Source organism: Tympanuchus pallidicinctus, unplaced genomic scaffold (assembly GCF_026119805.1).
Source record: "Tympanuchus pallidicinctus isolate F22 unplaced genomic scaffold, pur_lepc_1.0 scaffold26, whole genome shotgun sequence".
In the NCBI taxonomy this organism is placed as follows: domain Eukaryota; kingdom Metazoa; phylum Chordata; class Aves; order Galliformes; family Phasianidae; genus Tympanuchus; species Tympanuchus pallidicinctus.
This window is the reverse complement of record NW_026294743.1, coordinates 4,284,184-4,309,549: the sequence shown is the minus strand read 5'-3', so window position 1 is coordinate 4,309,549 and position 25,366 is coordinate 4,284,184. Positions and strand designations below refer to the sequence as shown.

The 25,366-nt window shown below is 39.6% G+C and overlaps 1 protein-coding gene across 5 annotated transcripts in view; it reads right to left on the bottom strand.

The window, feature by feature from the left end:
• Positions 1-25,366, bottom strand: part of MGAT4D (MGAT4 family member D) — a 40,292-nt gene that overhangs the window by 8,696 nt on the left and 6,230 nt on the right. For 4 of the 5 annotated variants that reach the window (XM_052690068.1, XM_052690067.1, XM_052690066.1 and 1 more), the window contains 6 exons: positions 18,077-18,238; positions 15,202-15,336; positions 8,558-8,691; positions 6,090-6,136; positions 4,731-4,844; positions 3,288-3,363 (listed from right to left, as the gene is read on the bottom strand). In XM_052690068.1, coding sequence (XP_052546028.1) covers positions 3,288-3,363; positions 4,731-4,844; positions 6,090-6,136; positions 8,558-8,691; positions 15,202-15,336; positions 18,077-18,224 — 654 coding nt within the window. In that variant the 5' untranslated portion in view covers positions 18,225-18,238. Of the gene's footprint in view, positions 1-3,287; positions 3,364-4,730; positions 4,845-6,089; positions 6,137-8,557; positions 8,692-15,201; positions 15,337-15,632; positions 15,774-18,076; positions 18,239-25,366 lie in introns of those variants that run through there. The other variant, XM_052690070.1, reaches the window with a different exon arrangement.

The following is a 25,366-nucleotide window of genomic DNA, read 5'->3' as shown; positions in this document are numbered from 1 at the left end:
CTGCTGCACAGGCTGTAGCGAAGCTGTGCCATACTGCAGAGGATTGCTGTTTTGCTTCTACATATCACTGTTTTGGTATCATTCATTAAATACTTACTTCCCATGATTGCTTCTCTTTCACTTAGGAAATAAAAAAACAACCAAACAACCGTAACGCAAAAAGATAGAGGTTAAGGAAAGCAACAGAGAGTTTGTATCAAAGTTGTACAAGCAGCGTAAGTAAACTGTTTGGGAAGAAAAGCTTTTAAAGCAGATGGCCTGCAGCTTGACAGATTAGCCCAGGAAGACTCTGTTATACCTAAAAGGTGAGGGAGAAGTGGGGACTCTTATTGACATGCTAGTGCAACACATTTCAGGGAGTACATTCTTCTCATGGAAGAAGGAACCTGCAGTAAAACAGCAGAAATGCAGAGAACTTTCAACACATTGTGAGGGCCGAAACTGAACACAGCAGCAAAGCCAACTAAAGGACAGTCAGAAAAGTAAAATGGCACCCATCAAGGAAATGGGAAAAGACTTGGCAGTTTTTGCACTGTTTTCAGAGAAGAATGGGAGATCTGAAAAATAGAAGCTGTGCCGGTTACTAAATCTGCAGATAATGACTCTGAACAAAGAGTTTAGAGGCAAATAAAATAAATGAATGTAAAAAAAAAAAAATTAGGAGAAAGTAAATCAGGAGTTGAATGTGGTATGAATGAGAAAAACACAGGAAGAGGAGTCGAAGCCTTCAGGAAAATATTGTTGGAGTGCAGCGTATCGATACAATTCATTTGGTCTAACTGCTGTACTTTATTGCTTCTAGTGTTCGTCTGATAGCATTCGAACCTGGTTAACGGAGCTAAACTGGTAGAAAATGAATGCTATGGGGAATAAACGGTTTCCTGCTGGTTTTGCACATTCAACAAATGCAGCAACAGAAGTCTAAGGGAGCAGGTCCCCAGCTTTAAGCTGAATTTGGTCATTAGAAGTATACAAGTGTAAGGTTGGGGAGGGAGAAATGGGTCACCAACAGTGAAACAAGGAGGAAGTAGAACAAAATTGAATGACAAGATGAAGAGATCTGCTTTGATCCTGCCAGCTTATGCTGATGGTGAGTTACAAAAATACAGAAGAATTGAGGTCAAAGTTAACTGTTAATAACAAGATCTGAGGTGGAGTTAAGGAGACAGTAATACGGAAGAGAAAACAACAACACAAAAAAACCCAAACCAACCAAACCCAAACCACCACTAACACTAAACGTAAAAGGAGGAGAGCAGGGAATCAAAGAGAGTTTCAGAGAACCCTCACAGACAAATTGAGTGAACACAAAAAAGTACAAGGCAGAGAAAAGTATCTCAAAAATACCTTCATATCTCACAAACACCTCCTTACTGAGAAACACCAGAAGAAAACATACAGAATAAAAATATAGAGGCTGGAATGCAAAGCGGTTGTGAATGTAGCTTTGACTAGGGAGAGGTCTGAAACGGCCTCTTCCAGAGCTGACAGTTGACAGGGATCATTAGACAGTATAATTTGATCTCCTATGTAGCACATGCTAAAAAAAGGAAATTAATTGTAATTAAACTGAGCCCATGATTTGTGTTCCACTAAGCATATCTTCTTGAAGAGCGTTTGCCATTGCGTAGGGATTTCAGTACCTGTTATTCTTTACAGTAAGTCACATTCTATGCAATTACCTTTAATACACTGCATCTACATTCTACTTCAGACTTTTCTGGTTTCAGCTTACAGCCAATTGTTCTTCACATGCTCTTATCTGCAAATGGAAGCTATGAAGTGGCAATACAGAGCTTGGTCAGGAAGCTGGAGATAAACACTGTCTAGCTCATCTTGCCCAGTTGCCATCCAAGAGCTGCCTAAGAGAAGGTAGAATCAAGAAGCAACAAGAGCTGTAGCGTATAAGGGCAGTGCAGGCATCTGACAGGAATGCATCTTCCTTTCTAAATTATACTACTGTATTCTTCTGTTTGAATCACTGTTCAGCAAATCTGAAGATTGCTACGCTGAAAAATCTCACTCTCTCATTTTGTACAGAAATAGTTGATTTATTAAACTCCTGGGTTTTTAGTATGAAGAAAATGTCAGATAAAAATACACTTTTATGAAAGTTACTCAACTTAAAGCTCTACCAAATAGGAGGCCAGACAACAACCTACATATCTCTGTATGTTGTATGTAAAGACACAATGCAGCTCCCCAGTCTCCCTGAGGAAAACCTTATGAAGCAAAAACAAACAAACAAACACCTTAGTAATAACTCAATTAACTGAGTCCGAAGTAGATAACAGATTTTAACTAGGGATTCTAATTGTTCTAATGTTTTATGTTTGCTCACGTGAATGTTGATAGAAAACACTTCCTTACAATTGCTGCAAAAATGCTTTCACATGTAAGATGTTTCAGAATGAACTCAGCCTACAGGAACACAAAGAACAAATACATCTCCTCACAACTAGTCCTGGATTTGGACGCCTGATTTTTAGCTATGCTAAAATCCCATGAACTTGGCTCTGATATTATTAAAGTGTCTCAACTGGCCCTGGTAAATTCCAGGAAATGCAGTGAAAACCATTACTTCAAAATGTTCTTATTAAGAAAACATCAGCATAATTTCACTACAATCAAACCAAGTATGTCTTCATCTGAACTTTCTGGGTTGAAAACTCGCTTCTCAGAACTGCCACTATTCCTGTTGTTTCTGTGTTCTTTTTGTTTATCTCATGTTTCTACAAAAGCTGCCTAAGTCACAACAGTGTTCTACAGCTCTGTCACTGTGGAACGCAGACCCAGGATGATGGCTAAACCTAAGTGCGTGCATGGGGAACGTATGAATGCATGGGGATCTTACAATCTAACACTAAATCATCTGGTGAATTAAGGATTCATACAAACCTGCTGCACAACCTTGTCACTGGTGTCTCTACTCTGCAATATTTCCTTATCTGGAAAAGTCACATAAGGTCTTTTGGTTCTTCATGATTTGGGCTATAACCTGGATTTATCACCATTATTCTGCACCAAATGAAAATACGCTAAACTCTGACTCTCTTTACCTAATGCTTCAGTTACCTTATCATCACATGTCATGGAGGTACAAAAGGATTTAATGAAATACATAGCTACAAGATATGTATGCAAACACAGAAATATATAGATGTTTCTAAAGAACACAAAAACCACACAGGAAACGACATTTTTATTGAAGACTTAGGAAACAAGAAGTCAAAAGTTAATAATCAAGAGAGATGTATTGTAGCTGCTTAATGATCATGTGAACATACCTGTAAATAAAATGTTCCCTTAGGTTGAGCATACAGCATTAAAAAGCTATAATCCAAATTCTGTTTCGTTCTCCACCTAAATACAAGCAGTACATTCTGAAAATCCTCTTGGGTAATTTCCAAAAGTTACTTGTATAGTAAAAGCATTAGAGCAACAAAATCATAAGGTTGAGTATTCTAACTCATTGATAAGTGAACAAGAAGAAATCAAGTAGTATTTTTTATCTAAAAATTTCCTTTCAATTGGTGTAGATCAGCAAATAATTTGAATTCCCCATAAAAGCTGATGTTAACTAAGCAAAACATTTAAATCTGTATCAAGTCATCCTGAAAATAAACGTTCTAAATGTTTAAGCAGTAGGTTCATTTCAAATGACTTAAGGAGCCTACTCACTGCATTATGAACAGTAGAGGTCAATACACAGTTACTATTTAAAGATCATTCACAACATTATAAAACTGAGTGCTTTTACTGATCGAGAATAGAGAAGCAGGTAGGCAAAATTTTTTTATTCTGAAAAAAAAAAAAAAAAAAAAAAAAATTCATTTTCTAATTTAAATGCAAACACAGATTTTTCTCTGTGAAGTACAGCATCTCATTTCACCAAGGGAGGAAGCTGGTACTCAGTATTCAATGCCAAATATCAATACATAAAACAATTAACACCAAAGTGCACTCCCAGTGTACCTGATTCAAAACTAATCATACCTGAAACTTAAGTACATAAGAATGCTTATGGTCTGGAAAACAGAAGGTTTATCTATAAATCCCTTACACTGGTTGAGTTCAATCAACTCTAAACTCTAAGCACTGCACACCTCTTGTTTATGCAGCTCTTAGGCACACTACTGCTTTTTTGCATAAATTACAGTTATTGTTGGTCAAAAGAAAATCATTTTCCTCCAGTGGATCAATTTTGTTAGGTTATAATCCCAGCTTCAGTGAATTTGAACGAAATCCCCCGAAGTTAAATCATTAACAGTACTAAGAAACGTCCATCATCGCAAGTTAGGTCATTAATTAAACCCACATTTATTGTTACTAGTTATTAAAGGAGTCACACGGGCTTTTCTTTGCGCATTCTCAGATCCTCTCCCTTGTTTGTTTTTCCTTTATCACTTGATTATCTAGCCTATCATCTCTTGGAATTATCAGCTTTAAAACCCACGGGATGCCCAGAGACAGGACACAAAGGTGAAGCCCTGGCTGTCACTATGAAGCCCATGTACAGCATTAGATCTTAACAAGAACTCCTTCTATAATGATTCAAATAAATAAATAAGTACATCAATTGAGGGGGTTAAGGAGGGGGGAAGAGCACACTTGAGATCCGTTAGCTCTGAAATACAAAAACCATATCACCTCAAACAACACTGACTTGAAAAGTTTTCCATTTCATACTCTTAGAAAAGAGCTCTTAGGTTTTATTGAAGCTGTCTTACCTTACTCTGTCCTCCGAATCCCCAAATGTTTTCTTCACGTTGGAAAGATCTGGATAATAAGAAGCAGGAGGAGAAATAATCTCTAGGACTCCAGACTGCACCTCTCTGGGGAAGCTATGAAGAAAAGTTTAGAGAGACTCTATTTTTCAAAAAGATTTTTGACTGTAACCACACACAGTGGCTCCCAAAAATTGCATCTGCATCTCCAGAAGTGGAATTCACAAGTCTAGCAAAGAACATAATCACACATATTGCCAGGTAGGGGCATTAGGAACCAAGCTGAGAGCCTTGACAACCATTAGAACAGGCAGTACAGTATCTCTTTCAAATAACAAAAAACATGAAAGAAAATATTGAATTGAAAATCATATAAAAATGTAGCAGTAATTAACAACAAAATTAACTACCTAGAATCACAGCAACTGTGCAAGAACTACCATGTTCCTTACTCTTCCTCAATCTACTTTTACATCCCAACCGAAATGACACTGTCTTTTATGGAGGTCTGGCATGGAGGTTTAGGTCTCAGCTCTGTTCTTCATCTTAAAAGTCACTGAAAAAGCATATATCATCTCTTGCTTTCTTTCAGATAACTGCAGTTCAGGGCTTTCAGCCTTACCTGTGTTGTGACTGTTAGCTACGCTACCTGGCTTCTTAGAAAACACCTTTCATCAGACCAAATGAATCTACCAATGAATGCGTTCTTGTATGCCAGCACTGCTTTCTAGTAGTGTTTTTCTCAAGCTGCTCTAAGGTTTTTCACAGCTGTAAATGTCCACGTGAAAGAACGCAAAGCAAAACTGCACTAGGATCCAAGTCTTCTTTTGTTAATGCTAACGTTAATTTTGCATGGCTAAGAAAATCTATCTCATGTTACCCATCATTTACTAGTGCTTCACATCATGTTATAATTTGATTGCTGCCCCAAATCCACTGCCTTCATGAAATACGGGCTAACAAGGAAACAAAACCACCAGAAAATATGATAAACATCAGGACTGTAGGGCTAGGAAGTCAGGGGGGACAGAGTACATGTAGCCCGAAGTGGTTACAATTGCATCATTATGTTTACAGAGAAAAGACTTAGGTTCAAGTAAATATTTGTCAAGAGACTTGAGCTGAGGCCTCATTTGATTATTTAAAACATATTTATGAACATAAAAAGGAAAATAAACTAGTATATATCCCTGTGTTCTGAATTTATGATACACGTACTAAGACTGCACCTTTGTCTCATTTCTTAGCAGTTCCATTTCAGTATGGTAGTACTATAATTTACTGCTGAAATGCTCTAATTCTTCCCATAAAAGCTCACAACTTGTCTATCAGCTGCTGAATGTCGCACTGCACAGGACTTACCTGGTTTTAATACTTTCTGCAACACCGTTAACATATTCTGCATTCACCTAAAGAAAAGAGGAGGGCTTTCATTTCAAGTCACTCATTTTTGCATTAAGCACTAAGCAACATTTTGAAGGAAATATTTATATGAAAGCACTTCATTTCTATTCTCTAATGTATTTCATTAGAAACAAGAGCAATGTGTTACAGTTCTATTTCCACTGCAGGGCAGTATGACATTTTGTTTGTTCATTACTTCTGCAGACAGCCAAGCTATTTTCTGCAGAAACTGCTCTACAGCTTTCACTCACACCAGAAAAGCACAGCTGTGTAACTGTCACTAAAAGGAATTATTTGGGATCAGTCATCCAAATATCATAAAAAAGGCCTGTGCCTGTTGAGAAAAGTTGCCTAAGTAAGATTTTATAAAGCTAACAAAGCTTCAAATGTTTATTTAGTTTCTTCTTAATATAACAAACTCACGGCTCTTAGTGTGAAAACTTGGAGGATATGCTCGTTTGGTGCTCCTATTTCATGAAATTAACAGTTCTGGTATGGAAAACACATCTGTTAAATATGAGGCTGCTCCAGAAGTAGTGCCTCCCATTATTATGTTGGCCCATGGCATCAAAGACAGATGTTGGTGGTACGGCAGCAGAGCCATTACATGTTGTTGCTGTGCAACAGATGGCAGTAGAGAGGCGCTCTGACAAAACGGTGTCTGATACAGAAGGACGTATGAACCAAAGGGATGCTACTGAACTGCCCCGTAAGGAAAAAACTGCACATGCATCCGTGCCTGCTGAACGTTTATGGAAACCAAACAGTAGATGGTGGTGGGTTGGTGTGTTTTCAGCAGTGGCGACAGCAGGTTGCCTCCACTGGTGCAGATTTTATGAGAATGCAGAGCTAATAGTGGGTTCCATGTCTGGGTTTTGTAGCTGAGAGTTTTCTCCATCAAATAGTGGTATTGAATTCTTTGTATCTGTTGAAGTTCCCATGGAAATAAATAGGAGGCATTACTTTTGGAGTGACCAACGTACATTATGCAGTGCCGAATTTAATGAATGTGTTCCCAAAGCCATACAATTCCTGTCTTAGCAGTTAAGATAATTGTTTTTCTGTAATACAGAAATGATCATTACCAGCTATACAACAGAACTGTAGTAAGTGGGAAAAAAACATATGATAAGAAAAAAAAAAAAACACACCAGCACTTGCAGGCAGTAAATTACTCTGAGTTAATCCAGGAGTGTAAACATTCACCTTGATCTTTGGAAGCTTTGTGGGAATAAGGAAGGTGTGCATTCATGATCAGTGAACACACCTGCCCTTCTCCTATAAGTACATGTTCTTATCACCTCTCATATCAGTACAGTTCACCTATTGAGATTTACTGCATGGCTGAAAAACGAAAGTTGCATGAACCTGACTTTGGGGATGAGAGAAAGGAGAGAGCTTGACTCTTGCAGCAGCAGTTTCATCTTCAATAAGCTGGACTGTTAGTAAAACCTAAGCTACTGTTTGTTAAAAAAATGCACTTTTACAACTGTCCACAGAGAGAAACTGTATAATTTCAGAAGTTAACTCTTAAAAAAAAACCAAATAACTCTCTGAAGGACTGTAATAGAAGGTTTATCTAAATGGCAGTTAAGATTTATCTGAAGTGTAGACTGCGGGGCAATTTCTGTTGACAGTATTACAGTTGCAAAAGCTATTGTAAATTGTTACTCAACTGAAAAATAAACTTTAACTCTTAATGAGTATCCACATGTATTCACTGCGAAGATGTTCATTATGAATACATTCAGTTCATTTGAGAAATGTAATGTCTTTTATGGAAGGACAAAGAACTATTAAGAATAACTTTCGAGTAACTGCAGTCTTTCACCTGCTGGCAAATGTCAACAGATCTCTTCTGTATTTCCTTCCTCTGTGCTCAAGACAAATTGAAATGAAAAAGCAAATCACTTGCCACTAGTACTTTACCTTGAGAACTGTTCACTTTTCCAAATCTGGAATATTCTTGTTTCTGAACAATTTAAAACAACTTTTTTTTTTAACAAAAAAGTCTCCAACGTGCTAAGGTATATATATATATCATGTCAAAATAGAAGATAAATAAGCTGTATTTTTTGTTACACAGAACAAATGTACTATCTTCATGTGGAATCGTCCTGTGAAGAACTTGCTCTTCATACTTTCAATAGCCTACAATTTTCAGACAAAATAATAAGTTTGTATGATTTTTATACCAAACTTGATTGCATCAGCTGCGTTTATAAATGTAAGATGAGCATTTTTCCTCCTTCAGACATCTGAGTTACAGTATTATCCACATATGAAGACTGCCTCATCCAGCACTGAAGAAATCCTTCACAAAGCTGAAGGCGCTACGTAGCAACACCTTCTACACTTTCATACTAACACAAGAATTTCCATGTTGTCTTTCTATTAGCACCCTGAAGCTTCTCACACAAACTTACCTCTGCTACAAAGATGATGATTACACAGTCATTCTTCTGCTTTTCAGAAAGTCCATGCAGTAGGGAACGAAGCGTGCTCATCAGGTAACTTTGTTTTTCCCTTTTCACAGTAGGAACACCCATCACCAGTGAGACTGCAAAGACAGAAATGAAAAGTCAAGACATCTTATGTCAAGTGACCGTAAATTCCATTTTAATTCTGGTTTAGATAACTTCGGGTCATCTGAATGGAACTATGATGTTAGAAGATAATCACTACTGTGAACATTCATTGATTGTTTTATGTGGTGAGATTCAGTACTGTTATAGGAGTATGACAGCATTTGCTTTGCTACCAGGAAGAAATATATCCACGTATGCTTAGGTTAGAGATACCTATGCCTGTGTTATAAGCACCAGTTGCTGCTACATAGATAATACATATTTGGTAATACAATGCTATTTCTGGCAAACACATATCTGCTACTGAGTTTCAGAAGTGGGTACTGCAAAATAAACACCAATTTTTGGTATAGAGTTTGAGATCTGAGTAACAAGAATTAAAACTACACTGCTTCAGTGAGAAAGTTCTCACAGGTCACGAAGGTGGCTATCTCAAAAAGAAATCCACATTAAAAAAAATCTTGAGTAGTTTAACTGTTACTAATTAATAGCTTTAATGTAGCGAGAAGAACAAAGAAATGTATGCATAATCATTATTAAGAAGAAAGGAACTTAAATTGACTCTGAGAAAGACTGACCTTGTAATGGAACAGTGTTATAACACTAGACTTTAAGAAGGACTTCTCTTTTTAATGGTGAGGGCATTAGTGAGTTCAGTGGCCTAATACAGCTCAATAAACCTAGGAAATTCTTAGTCGTTGCAGAATATTCCTTTTCAAAAAAAAAAAAGAAAAGAAAGACAAAAAAAACCAAACACAAAACCACAAACACAGGAGGTTGGTATGGAAGTTAAGGGTTCTGAAAGAAAGGAATGTGTTCTATTAGTGACCTGCTCCAGACTTCATCATCAGGGCCAGCATCAACTTAAAAACACAGATGCCCCATGTTCCTTCCCAGCACACAGCTAGCTAAACACTAGGCTTTTGTTTGTTCTTACACTATGAAGGTCAACATGCACACAACAGCAAGACCTGACTGCAGTCTGGCTATTGTGATTTTCACTTAGAAAGAACTAGAAATTCAAAGTAGAGCGTTTTTTCACAGCTTATAGCTGACTACTTCTGGCCTTCTGCAGACTCACACAGACCTGTGAGCACTCCAGTGAGAACTACAGGCCTAAACCACGCTGCTCCAACTACACCTTCTAGTGAGAAGACTGTAGAAAGTTATCCATTGTCATGGGCCCTGCCAAGTCATTTCTGAATCACATTGGAAGTGCTGCCAATGTTTCTTCGCATTAAATCAGCCCCACAGAAAAGTCAAAATCAAAATAAAAAATACACAATAGTAACATAGCTCGTTAATTCATTGCTTGCTTTCTGCCTTTGACTACCCTTTTTACTTACAGCTTAGCTGTTAGGAGAAGATGCAACTTAGAAATTTGGATTACAGTTCACTGCAACTCATTACAATTTGTGCAGTCATCAGTGGATTGCTCAGATGGATGAAACAGACTGAATTGTTGTCTCCGTGTTGTCTGCAGCATTCTGAGGGCACTGGGTCTGCCGTCTCAGGGTCTTTCATTCAGATCCCGCAGAGTTTCATACAATCTTTTTGTCCACTCCTGAAGGGACTTGGAGTCTGTCCTCAGGGCAGCCTTAAGAATAGCATTGTAATGTTCGATGAAGCCTGCCCCCGTTGGATTATACGGCAGGTGGAATCGCCATTCAATGTTATTTTCTTCTGCCCAGCGCTGTACCATTGCATCAATAAAATGAGTCCCTTGCTCGCTCTCGATGACTTGAGGTGTCCCGTAGGCAGACATCAGTTTAGTGGGTACCTTGATGGTATATGCCTGGTTTGCTTTCGGTACTGGATAGGCCTGCAGTAGCCCCACTTGCAGTGACAACGCAGGTCAGGGCGTACCTCGCCCCCTCGGAGCAAGGAAGGGGCCCGATGTAATTGACCTGCCATTGCTGGAGAAGATTGTGTCCTCTAGCAAAATGGGCTGTTGTTTTGGGCAACGCTCTTGGTCTTATCTTGGAGCAAGGGCCACAGTCCCAACATGCCTGAACGCTGTCAGGTAGCCGTATGGGCAGCCCCATACACTTTAGCAGCTGCCCACACTCTTTTGTCCAGCATGCCGTAGCTTCTGATGTAACCAGGGGAAAATGTTCTCAGATGGTGAATTCTCAATCCATCGAACTCGGGCCAGCGTGTTGGCTTCATCATTTCCTGGTGACTGTAGGGGCTGATGACCAGAAACATGGTAGACATGTAAGTCCTGTGTTTGACTGTATTCCATATGTCTAACCACATGTCCTTGCCCCAGATCGGCCAGGAATGAATAATCCACTCCTGGGTAGCTCTCTGTGCAATCCAAAGAGTGAGCCCCCGGTACACAGCCCAACTATCCGTGCAGATGCTCAGGATACCATCACCGGGTTCCTTGGTTATAACCATCTACACGACTCGCAGTTCTGCCCATTGGCTGCTCTGACCATCTCCCCTCATCAAACCAGATTGTCTCAGTAGAGGGATGGTACGTTATTGCTCTCCACTTGGTCGGGTTGCCCTTGCTGGACCCATCTGTGTACCAGGCATCTTCAGGGATAGGATGTTTTCCCTCCTGAACGGGACTCTTCTCTGGTGGAGCGACCAGTATTTCTTTTGGTGCATCACTGTGATACGTTAATGGGCCAAGGATCTTTTGGAGTTCTTCTTTCAAGGGTGATGAAGACAGACTGCTCCCTTGGCTGAGGTAGGCGACCCATCGTGCCACTGTTTGTGCTTGAGCCACCCCTGTCTTAGGAAGGTGGGTCAGATCTTTCACCCACCCCTGAATCGGTACAGTGGTCTTGACTATAACTTCAGCCTTTTGAGTTATTGGCTCTACTGCCTGTAATGCTGAATATGCAGCCAATAACTGTTTTTCAATCATACTGTACCTTCCTTCTGCTCCGTTCCAAACCTGAGACCAGAAACCAACGGGGGTCTGAACAGAACTCTGGCGTTGCCACATGCCCCAACCGAAGCCGTCTTGAGTAACATGAACGTCCAACTCAGCTGGGAGGGTAGGATCGAATATACCCAATGCCTGGGCTTGTTTAACTGCCAGTTTCACCTGTTGGAAAGTGTCTAGTTCTGTTTTCCCCCAGTTCAATAGGTGCCCCTTTTTCGTGAGTCTATATAGTGGCCTTAGCAGCTGCGCTAGGTGAGGTATAAAGGAACGCCAATACCCCAATATACCTAGAAACTCTTGCAGCTGCTTTGATGTTGTAGGGACTGGGAACACCTGAACCTTATCTATGACAGCACTGGGTAGCACTTTGGTCTTTCCTGACTAAACCACCCCCAGGAATTTTACAGATAGGCCCGGACCTTGCACCTTTTGGGGATTTATAGCCCATCCCTTCTGTTGTAAATAGGCGATTAATGATTCCGCCCCTTGTCCTACTGCCTCCAGTGAGTCAGATGTCAGCAGGAGATCATCAATATAATGATATAAGTTTTTTCCAATCAGCCAGGTCACGCGCCACTAGATTACAACAATATGTTGGTGAATGCACATACCCCTGTGGCAGGACCTGAAAGGTCCACTGCCTGCCTCCCCACGTAAACGCAAACTGATCTTGCGATTCTTCAGCAATTGGGATATTGAAGAATGCATTTGCTAAATCTAGAACACAATAGTAGGCTTTTATCTCCCTTCTCAATGTGTACATTAGGGAGGCAATATTGGGTACAGCTGCATGAATAGGCGGCGTGACCTTATTTAATTCTCTGTTACCTACCATCATTCTCCACGTGCCACCCGACTTTTGCACTGGCCGTATGGGGGAATTATATGGGCTGTGAGTAGGTCTTATAATGCCCACTTTTTCTAATTCCTGCACTGTTTCTGATATCTCATCCTGCCCACCCGGGAGCCTACACTGTCTGACGTTAGTAATCCGGCGCTTGTTGAAGTCTGAACTCTCCCACGGTTGTCTGGAGAGCCAAATCGTATAGAATATCTATGCCCAAGATGTATTCCTGAACTGGGGCAATAGATACCTTATACACCTGGGGTGGGAGACACCCAACTCCCAATTTTAACCATGTTTGGGTGACAGGAATAGTTTGTCCCCCAAAACCACCAATCATCACTCTGTCCCCATCAAATTTGTTTGAATCTCCGTAAATAATTGATGTTTCTGCTCCAGTATCAACAAGTGCCATAACTCTATGGACGTTTTTCCGGGACCAGAATATCATTAACTCTACATAGGGCCTCTGGTCCCGTCTGGAGGCACTAGGGGGACTAATATCCCTCATCACACCATGAACTGGGCCAAAGTCAAGTCTTCTGCTTCAGATGCCTCAGGCATTGTAGCCTGAAGCACCTGAGGGGACCTCTTTTTTCTATTGGGAATAATGAAATCCTCTAAATTCCATGTTGTTGTCAGCACAGTTCCTATAACTCTCACCCTCGGTTTCTTAGGGTAGTTTTGGAATCTCTGATTATCCTTCAGCTATCTCCACAGCTGAAGGAGGATGTTATTGGACCGGCAGTCGATCTTTGCAAATTGGACACCAGCCCGAATAAGGTTGTTAAACATTTGTTTTCACAAGACCCTTACAGGCCCCAACTGAAAGCTCTGCATGGGTGGCCTCTTGGTTTTAACTACTGAAAGCACTTCTGCTTCTTCCACTACTGAGATATTGCGCCAAGTGCGTAAATGCTGTCTCCCCCAGATCAGCTACTAACTGGGCAACCTGTTGAACCACAGCTTCTGAGATCACCAGACAGTTTAATACAGAGACTAAGGTCCCATAAAGGTCAGAAGAGGCGTGCTGTAATATTAAATCTCACATGCCTGCTGAAAACTTCACCATATCCGGGCTATCAAATGAGTCCTCGTATATAGCTTCCCTCATGCCTAATTCACGAATATAATTTTGAAGATCCTCCATGGAGGACCATAAACCTGTGTTTAATAGAATATCTTTTGTTTGGCCAAACCATGCGGCATGCTGCTATCAACCAGTCTATTATTGAATGATTCTCATTGCTAAACTGGACAGCAGCGTATAGTCTCTGCCTGACAGCAGAGACTATATGGTGGCCATGCTTTTATATTTCTGGTCCATTAACCATGACGCTTTCTGCTCCTGAATCCTATAACCTAAGCAACCATGCAGGTACACTCTCTCTTAGCCCCTGTCAAAATGGCTGTACCATACCCATCAATTCTGTTGGTGCATATGGCCGAGCCATTGCATGTAAATGCGTTTCAGCAGGGGGCCATTGGTCAGGCGGCATCCCTGCTGGTCTCTCTTGCACTTTTTTTTATCTTTAGGACAGAGATCCAAGGAATCCACCCTAAGTGGAACCTCTAGATCTGACTTAAAGCTTTTGTTTTCCTGTTCAACCAAGCCCATTACTTCAGAGGTGTGGTTATTATCTACTGAAAGATTGCAGACCTGACCTAGGGACTGTAAAATTGTTTTTTACCCTGTTAATACATTAAGATCCTGTTCCAATTTCTCGGTTTTATAGCTTTTAATAGCTGATTTTCACTTTCTAAGGTGTCTGATCTTATCTCAGCTTGATTTAAGGCATTTAACAGTGGCCATGCCACTGTGGATGCAGCTAACTGCCTTTCTTTTGTGGTTAGGATATCTCTGTCTAATCCTTTAAAGTATTCTGTCATGCGGAATGGGGAAATATTCCCTAAAGTACACAGGGGACCCCATTTCTCAACTGTGGTTGCTAACTGGTAATAAGGAGATGCCAGAAAGCCTAGGATCTGTCCAAGGATTATTTTGTCTAGGGGAATGATGTTCTCCCCCTTGACCCATTTATACATGTTCCACAAAAAAGCCATGATAAAGAATATATTTGGCCTGCCTGGCTCACCAATTGTACAATCAATGGAAACACAGATGATGTAGTATATCCAGGAGTTTGTCTGATGTAATTATGAAAATAGAGTAAGGAAAAAAAAACAAACACTCACCCTATCCTGAGCTTGCAAAATCAACTCCAATGGAGTGGCTCTCCAGAAGAGACCCTTCCCCACTGACAGTCAGTTCTTAAATGGGCCTAGGAGGGGTGCAGCCAGGCTCCACCTCTTCCTGCAGCACAGGAGAATTGCCTTCACCTGTGCTCCCATGGCTGACTCAGTGCTTGCCTCAGGTGATCAATCAGAGATTCGGGCCATGATACAGCAGCCCCATACATGTGGGGAAAAAAAATGTCCAGCAATGCTTCTCAGCTATATGAAAATGTGACTAAACATGAAAAAATATTGTTTATCAATTATGATTATTTTTGTTGACATTTTAAAAAGCTTACCAGAGTACTTTGGGCTAAGGACTTGAAATTAAGATGGGAGTGACAGAAGTCCTTTCACCATTTCCATTTATTCAGTTTGGCAAGTTTATAAAATCTTCAGAGAAAAATCCCTCCCAACTTTGAGCATGTGTCATAGCTAGAATTTAGTACAAACTATGAATAGAATGTATGTATAAAACACAAACTGAACTTTATTTCTTACCTCCAGTTCTCTGTTGTCCAATAACAACATTTGGAAAAATGGCATCTTCATATTCTCGGAGGTGAGGTAGGTAGTAGTACAGGTTTGTAAGATGCACGGGGAGTTTTCTGGTGTCATTTAATACTTGCATACCATCTTAAAGAAACAACAAATCCACAGGTAAATATAAAAAATAAAACTGGCAGCTGTTATTTCACCTATCTGAACTAGCTGTTGTTTTAGCTGAGTACCACACACGAGTTTATTCCATCAGAATCATCTGTCAAAAATGATTATTTGTAACACACTGCACAACGATTAATAATTGCCCTGCCTGGTAGTCGAGTCCTGTTTTAGACTCATGGAACTTTTCCAGTTTCTCTGATCTATCTCAGAAATGGACGTGCCAAGATCCCACAGATGAGTGTGCAGTAGCATGCATCAGCACTCACGCACTGCAGTCAACATGAGCCCCTCCTGTGGAACACCAGTGGAGAACAGCACAGCACAACCCTCCCCACAGATACCATTCATTTCCTGGCTTCTTTTCCTTCACACGTGCATTCCTGAGTGATCCAGTGGTGGTAAACAGTCTTTAAAATAAATTGAATACAAAGTGAATGACTGAATTCTAAAATCATTGCGGATGTACTTATAAGCTGACAGAAGAAAACTACGCTGACTGTAAGATATCCACAGGAGCTGACAGGATACGTATGATGCAATTAAAAAAAAAAAAAAAAGAGGTATTTGAATGGACTAAAACAAAGACTACATTTCATTGTTGAAAGAAAAATGAAAGAAAGCCCCTCCTATGAATTTATAGATGGTAGGTCTTACTCTCAGAGGCTGCCTCCTCAGTTTTGCAGAGTGGCTGGTGCTCATGTGCTTCACAGTACGAGAGCAACACCTTCACTACTTTTTGTAAACAACATGACATTAGCACCCTTCCAAGCTGCAGAAGAACTGAAAACCTACAGAGTCTGCAGCAGGGCAACAGAAAGCTTATTGACTTAGAAAGTTATGAAAGAAATGCACCTAATGCAAGGCCTCAAATTTACCGGTGTTCAAAATTACTTAATGCAAGCCCTACAAATCACCATAACCTGCTTTACTCATTCATCTTTGCTCAGTGAAGACTTCCCAAAGGGCTGAATGTTTGTAGTATTTCAATATTCAGAAGACAGTCCCACGTAAAGGTAGGAAATCAGCAGGGATTCCCCGTCTTACTGTTTAATTAAACAAAACAAAATCCAACAACAAAAGCAAAATAAGCAAACAACAACAACAGAACACCCCACAAACAACCACACAAACAGAAATATCTACCTCCAAGTATTTGGGTACGAAAAAGAGATCCACAAGTCCTTCACCTTGCTTCGCATTAAACATACCGGAATTTTGTGGCATATCAACTTTTTTTTGTTGCCGTTTAAATACCTTTGCAACTTCATAGGACTTTCCATTTCCAATAGGAATTAGCATCTATCAAGGGCTGCACAAGGGACTTCAGTTGGATTGTGCGCAATGAAAGAAAGAAATGAACTAAAATATCAGCAAAAAAGTAAAAATTAAGAACACGTGGCAATTTTAAGAAATTGATGCTTTGAATACCATGAATGGACAACTTTAACACTTGCCTGTATTCAACAGGAATAAAGAACAGACGGAAGAGGGACTTGCATTTCCCTCTGCTGCTGCTGTGTGCACCAGGCAGTAGGTTTTTGTATGCAGTATGCTGTACTGTTAGTGGCTGACAAGGCAATTTCTAGTCTGACATTCTGATGGCTTACCCACAGTAAAGCAATTGCTTAGATGCATCTGAACAGTCCCTCTACGTTAATATTGAAAAAACAACCAAAAAGAGACAGGGAATAAAAAGATAAAAAAAAAAAAAAAGCAACAGCAACAAAAATCAAGCTGACTCCACAAACCAGGAATGCATTTTGTTCTTTTTTCCTGTACCAGTCCTGGATAATTCTCTATTCTAATCAGATACCCATCTGTTGTACTGAATACAAACAAGGATCTTAAAGAAATAGTTTACAGCAGCACTCAGACTCTTTTTCAAGCCAAAGTGTACTGTGGAATGCTTCCAGGGCAGAGACTCCCTTGGTGATTTTCCTGCTCTCCCCAGGGATGTAGCTTTTCTACCCCTGAACAGGGAGGAAGGCAGATCCTACAGCATTTCTTTTAGGGAAGAGAACTGATTTGTCTGATTGTTGTATGTAACTACCGGTCTGCAGATGGTGATGTACAATAGCCTGTAAGACAATGATCTAATATGTTTAATTAAACAATGGGAAGAAGCCAGGTAACTAGAGTCAACTTAATTTCATTTTGGTGTTGCTCTTCAAAAAGAAAAGCAAGAAAACATCAGTGTATAGCATCGCCTCCTCAAAGGTTTTCCTTTCTTTTCTAAAACTGACTTCACTTCCAAGGATGGTGGAACACATGAGGGAGGAGGTGTACCTGCTTTCCAGGTTAGACACAGTCCCAGTACTATCAGAGTGTAATTACATAATAAAAGCTGGAAAAAAACCAGCTTATTCAGTGCTCTGTAGTTGGCAGCAAGAGTTCATACACTGTAAAAAGCTAGATAACAATATTACAGGTTTGACTTGTGCTTTCCCATTATGTCACCGCAGTCAGTTTCCTTTTTTTTCCTCCCTTGTTTAGTTACTTAGTTCCTTATTTGTTTAAATGCCCTACTTGTTAGATGCTATTTAAAGATAGGCTACAGGTTGCTTCACCACAGCTTTTCTTTTTGTTAGCTACTTTTCCCTGCTGATACCACTGATCGATGATTTTTCTTCTCATGCCAGTTTTAAAGATACACAAGCACACAAAATATCTGATTTTTAACATACAATACAGTTTTTTTACACATACAAACCTGTATGATTGGTCGTCGAGTTAGTTCTTTTTGCAACTATATGTTTTATTTCATTGAGGGCACTGCTCAGCTCACGTGATCTTTTCTTATTTTCTTTTTCAGCATACAATAGTCTTTCACGAAGTTCCAGGAACTGGTGTTGGTACATGTCTAGGTCATTTCCTGCAAACAGAACATAGTGTATTTGCAGAGCTCAGTTAATATTATAGTATAAAGCAAAAACTTAAGAACAGGAGACAGTCCAGAAGAAGACACGATGAGGGGTACAGAAACAAAGATGCTGCTCAAAGCGTACTCATAGAATGAAGAAGCCTGGAAGAGAATTCAGAAGTAGAATCTAAGGAGCACAGCTGGGTAAAGGCTTGGAACTGAAGCCACAAATTAGAGAATAATGCCACTAATAAGGACAAAGTCAGTAAAGACTCTGAGTTACAAAGGAAGATGCTACCCAGTAAACCCAACATTTTCCAATAAGCGATGCATGCAGATGATTCCTTGTCACAATGAAGACTGTAATTATGTAACATTCTTTTGTAGGAAATACTGGAGAACTGGATCTCACGACAACTCCATGAATAATAACATCAAGAGAACAGGCAGGATTCCAGAACACTGCTGTTCAAAACTATGTTGTTTCCTCAGGGAAGCTACCATACAAATCAAACATCACAGTAATAACCAAAAAATATTTTACTGTTCATCAAATCAATGGAACGTAATATGAAGAGATCATCCCTTCTCCCAGAAACAAATTTCCAAGGTCAACTACTTAAAAAGTTATTTTTTTTGCTAATGGAATGCATTAGAGGAAGCACCGAATTTCACAGAATCACAGAATGGCCAAAGTTGGAATGGACCTCAAGGATCTTGAATCTCCAACCCCCTGCCACACACAGGGCCACCAACCTCCACATTTAATACCAGATCAGGCTGCCCAGGGCCCCATCCCACCTGGCCTTGAACACGAGGTAAATAATGGATTTTTTTAAAGTTTTAGAAGGGGACAAAAAAAAAAAAAGCTTTGAAAAACAAAGGAGGGGATTCATTAAAATTGTTCTGTGCTGCTGCTTTTTTTTTTTTTTTTTTTTTTTGCCTGTGTTACGAGGCACCAGGCTACAAAGCCAGAATCCCAAGCAGCTCAATTACTGGCACAGCTAATTATTGGCACACATCTCATCAAATGCTATATAGAAATACATGATCTTCTTTTATGCTTTTCTTTTGCAATTGTGTTTCCACTGTCATAATCCAACCTTTAGCTTTCTGCTTCAGAATGAAGAGGAATAAAGTGGAAACAGGAGTTAGAAAATGATTTAGGTGACCGAAAGACACCGATCATAGTGTTTTAGAGCAAGAGATTCCAAACAGAGTATTAATACATGTAAATATGGTGAAGACTCAGCTGAAAATTTGAAGACGAATTCAGGAGTGTAAATTAAACATACAGTAACTGAGGAGCAGCTTTCTTTAAATTGCTATTGCCTCTGTAGAAGCTAGATAGCATCGAGTGCCAAGAAAACAGTGGAGGTTTAACCTTCAGACCAACTTCTATATATTCCTTCTGGGAAGATGCAAGCAACAGAGAAAGAGCTCACAATCTTAAGATAAATAGACGTTATCCCAAGATGTAACTCAGTGCTTTTGACAGAGGGAATTAATCATCTTCCAATGATGGTGCTTCACAATTAAACTCTAGAAAGTGTCATCCCATTGGCATTTCCTAATTGGTAATAGCATAAAATAAAATTCCTTCAGTACAACTACGTTAGAGGAAAAGTCAGTGTGGAAAATGCAGGTGAATAAAAACACTGCAGTCTCTCTCGTTAATATTATTTTGGCTATCTACTGTCAGTGTGACTCAAAACCACCAGTGTCACTGCCAGGATGACATTTTAGCCAGCACCAATTCACGGTATTTTTATTTGCTTACTTAGAGCTGGACTGATCAAAAAATCCTACATCTCTGGCAAATAAAACATCAATACTCAGTTATCACCAAGTACAGCCACAGAAGTCAGCCCTAAATGCCCTTATCTATTTCTTCAGGCCAGAAGAGGGAAACCACATCTGCATCTTTCAGAACTGAAGTCTCCATTCAGTTCAGTTCTCCATTCAGCCAATGCAAGAGTCTTGACCTACTTACTCAATTTTGACAGTGGGGAAACACAGGTTTGACAAAAGGAATGTAGTATTTGCTCACCCTTAATGAGTATGTAATTGTACACAAATTGGAACATGAAATAACATGCCAGTAGATTATTTATAAATAAGTAGTACTATCTATTAGTTATATTTTGGGGGGAAAAAAAGTTTGGAAAGCAGCACTGAACTTTCTGTATTTTGCTGTGTAAGAAGACACTGTCATAATCAAAATTTATTATTGATATAAGTTTAGCAAACTATGAAGATAAAATCAGAAATACTGGGAAGCTAAAATACTCTAAGTACTAAATGGTCATTAAGTTGAAATGAATTCTAGCATGCACGCAGCAAGCATTGCTCTAGGCTTCTAAGTATCCACATAGAACCAAAACAGTGTCTTCCAGTAGCTTGGTTGGAAAGAACCACGGAGCATTTCCATGAATATAACTCAGGCAAGGCAAGAAGGGCCAGGAGGAGGAAGCTTCAGATATATCACGAAGCGCTACGTCTGTCCCCAGCAATAGCCTTGCATAGCAGGACCTCCTCTCTGAAGGCTTCTATCTCCAACTGGTTGGGACTGTGGGGTGAAAAAGACAAAGTAGCAAGAAATCTTTTATGATTTTTTTTGTTTTTATGATAAGGGTGGTGAGGCACTGGCACAGACTGCCCAGACAGGAGGTGGAAGCCCCATCTGTGGAGATTTTCAAGGTCAGGCTGGATGGGGCTCTGAGCAATTTGACTGAGCTGTATGTGTCCCTGCTCATTGCGGGGGAGTTGGACTAAATGACCTTAAAGGGTCTCTTCCAACTCAAGTGATCCTATGATTGTTCTAGGAGGACCTACAGCAAAACTACAAAATAAACAAATAAATATAAATGTTTCCTCTCGCCTTGAGGAACTGGCAAAAACTTTGATGTGCTGAAGAAATCCTACTAGGAAATTTCATTGAAGTTACATTGACTAAAATCCAGGGGAAAAAAAAAAGGAAAAGAAAAATCAGCCAGATTCAGAGACAGCATTCAAATCTTTTAAATAAATCTTCAACTCTACTGCAGTATTTCTTCTGTTTACCATACTGTCATTGTCATACTGTATATTTATGAGTGCAGCAGATCTAAGAAGGTAATGCTCAAATTGGCTTAAATACAGTTGTGTTATCCCCCAGTACATACATAAATATAACTTTCTGCACTGGCAACCAAAATTATATAGAAACAGTGCTAACCTTTAAACGTACTCACACTGAAAGTCTAATAATTATTTATCTCACCTCCATCCCCACATAACTTCGTATCATCATAAATGCTTCCATTACTAACAATAGATTTCTTGAAATATATAAAAGCTCTGGAGGAATAACTAATCAACATTCCTTCCTACTCAAGAAAAAAAAAAAAAGAGTTAAAGGAAAATCAGGAGTGCCAGAGACAGTGGAAGGAAACACCCCCATATTCTAGCAGTTACTCTTCTTATTTTTAATTACAAGCTACACTCTTTGCCATACATAGACACTTTCTTCTGGAGACTGCCTTCTTTAAAGAGAACTATATATATGCACGAACTGCAAAGGACCTTGCCATTAGCTTCACTTGGAATCACTGCTCCCTGCTCAGGGTAATGAGGCACATTAAACCACTGAGGCATGCATGGCACTAATAACTGTGGCTGTTTATTGTCTTCCTGTAACTGATCTAAACTAGAACAGAATACCAAGATTTCTGAATCTTGCAAAGCGTGTAACAAGCTCAGTTTTGTTTTCCTAAAATTAGGAAGACAAATCCTGCAAACAATGCCTCTGTCTTAGCTTTGAACAGTCAGTTCTAATACAAACACTCGATTCAATAATGTGCTAAAGTCCAAAGGCGCATAAGCGGCCTTCCAGGTAAGGACACCTCCCTGAATTTGTGCATGAGATTTAAATATCTTTTTAATAGCACTACAACACTGTTATTGTAGGCTAGAGATAAGCACGGAAGTCTGCCATGGTATCAAAGGTATTTTCACCTATGCTGGGTACGTTCATCCCTTATCTTTAACCTTGAACAGAACTGGGGTAGCTTCACACGTTTAGCTTTAGACACGGGACACAGCACATCTTAACACACATCTCAGATCTTCAGGAGCTTCTGAAGTCAATCAGTGCTCATCGTGGTTTATTTTATGCAGCTGAAAAGGGAAAGCTGATTGACTGGTGTTTCCAGTCACCTATGTGCTAACAGCAACTACACTGCAGAGGTTATCAGTACAGCAGGGTCCAGGAAGTAAAAGGAGAAAATGCAGACACATCCCAGTTGGCTGACAGAAACCTTCGTCCAGCTGTAATGCAGTAATGTCATACCTGTGACTTTAGCAGGCCAAACCATGTGGCTTAACACACCCCGAGGGTTCTCTCACCAGGTTCTGCTGCTCGCTGTACAGAAACCTAGCTGAGCAAAGTAACTGGGAAGCAGCGTGCTGTCCCAGTGTATCCACTTGTCCTTGACTATATCCACATTGGGAGCTTCAGGACAGTGGAGGAACATTTTATTAGCACAGTGACAGCAGGTAAAAGCAGAGTGCCAGCAGCTTTGTGCGAGAAGCTAGGATTCCACCATAGAGGATCTAGGAAGAGCATCAAAACCATTTTACAATACTGAAATGAACAAACAAGACAAAAGAAACTTGAAAAAGTAAAAGGCAGACCAAGGTTAATTACTGAATTTTAAAAATCAATTGTACGATGAGTAAAGACTCGCTGCTGTTTTTGGCAGGGAACAGATTTTACTAAGCCCATTTACATACTGTATCTAACTGAAAATAGAAAAGCAAACATTTCAAAGAAAACATGGGTATTGATAATACTTTCTAAGACATTAGTAAACAGTGTTCACTTCAGATCTGAGGGGTTTTTTTTGCATAAAAGAAGGAATTTTAAAATAATCAAAACATTTCTGTGTAGGAAAGCAAGAGTGTTGAAATAAGTAGAAACATAAATCAAATGGATACACCGTGGTGTTTGCACATAATTGGTATGGTTTTAATATAGTGAGGTCAGCAACATAATAAAGGTTCTTAATAGCAGTGGAAAATTCTGATTTGAATATGGGATTTATCAAATAAATAAGCAGCACTCATTGCTTTGGATAATTAAAGTGGTTACTACTTCATTCTGGTTAGTATTTTAAATATTTGTGCTGGTTTGCCTGATGCAGCAACAATCACCCATTTATACTCACACTTCATTAAATGCATACCAACTAAATAAATTATTTTGGCATAAAACTGTTCCTCAAGATTGAGTGTGGAACATGAGGAAAGCATGAATGTCACGTGTTTACACTTAAGTACATGTGATGATACACACACAGCAAACAACAAGTAGTCAGTAATCTTCCTTACACCTTCCTCTACAAATAATAACAGTAACTGGTTTAATTTTGTACCTGAACCTTTACAGAATTTATGACTCTACTCCTTCCTCTACTTTTAAGGACAATGCAGCCGCTATTTCACCTAAATTAACAGCAAAAAGCAGCAGACTATTAACTCAGTAAATCACACATTTCGAAGTCAGTTGAACTATACAAGTTCAGAAAGTCTCGGATACAAATTTTGGAATAGAACATGTGATCAGTAATACTGAGCCTCAAGTTCCACTTACAGTTTTTCTTTGTTTTTATTTTATTTTAAACACTTCAATGGAGAAACACACAGAGAAACTGAGTAAGCAGTCCAGGGACTGGAAGAGCACCTTTCCTTACCACACTGTGCATTTCAGTCACATCCTGACTGCATGCTGAGCAAACCTGCATATGCAATAATTTCTCTACACGTAGGTAATGCTGAAAGTAACACCTCCTCTTTATTTCCACAGAAACTACAACAGATAGGAGGAACACAGCAACACTATTCGACAGAGCCAATTCTCAGCTACGAAAACACTATTTTGCAACGCAGCCTCACTGTTTGGTCTCCATAAACATTCAGTAAACGTCATTTTGCCACTGCTTAATTGAAGCTTTAAGCCAGAGCATGCCAGTTAGGACAGGAAACCTGCAGCGAGCTCCATCACAATCCACAGAATGACACAGGGAGCTCTGCTTGGATGCACTGCAGGGGCTGGGCTGCAGAAGCCACGTGTCACATCAGGTACAAAAGGTTATTGGAAATAAAAAGAAAAAACATGTAATCTGCTGTTTGTACTAGCATATGCATTACATTACTTCAGCTGCAAACAAGTGACATTCAGCAGAAACATCTTTTTAACCCTTTGCACCTCTTCTCTCTCAAGTTGAGCTTTGTGAAATACTGAAACATTTAATATATTAAACTCTGATAAACCCTAAGCATACTTCTGTGAAGTGCTGAAGTGTGAACAGTTCCTTCTTTTCTCTCCCTTATCTCAAAGGAATAACTATGGAAATCCAGGTTTTACAAAGTTTATCTCAACACACATATGTGAACATGCTTGCACATATATTAATATGCTTGTATGCGATATCATATCTTAGCATCACCTTCTCCTAACTTCCAGGCATTGTACTTGGATTAATTATCCCACGAATTTAGGTGAAGAGAGTAGCAATACAGTTTAAACCAATTCAAACTGATCTAATGCTGTTATTTTCACAAGTGCCTTTAAGAAGCACTGCCACTTGAGAAGATTCTCTTCACCCCACTGCCACGACTTCTGTAAAGCCATTGTTACTTGTCACATCACTGAGGTTATTTCTAATTTGGAAATAGTCTTTTCAGACAACAAATTTCCTGTGAGTTCATAATGAATTTATAATGTACTCTTGGCTTTCAAAAAAGATCCGTGACCTTCTTAGGCTTACCCTTCTACTTTGATGCACCTGTGGTATTCCATGCAAGACCCAAACTGAAACTGTACAAGAAAATCACTACATACATTGTTATTAACACACATACTATTTTCCATAACTATAAATTTTCACGAGTCTTTATATGAAGGAACATAATTCTGGCCAGGTGAATTAATAAGCAGGTTGGAACTAGGTTGTGTAACAGCAGAAACATCTGCATCATCCTGGTCACAGCCCTCCCTACCCTCAGATGCAAACTGCTTGCTTCAGACAGGTCTTGCTTAGGGCCTTGGGAGGGACCAAAAAACACAGATCCAAACCACGCAGGATGTGGGACAGGTAT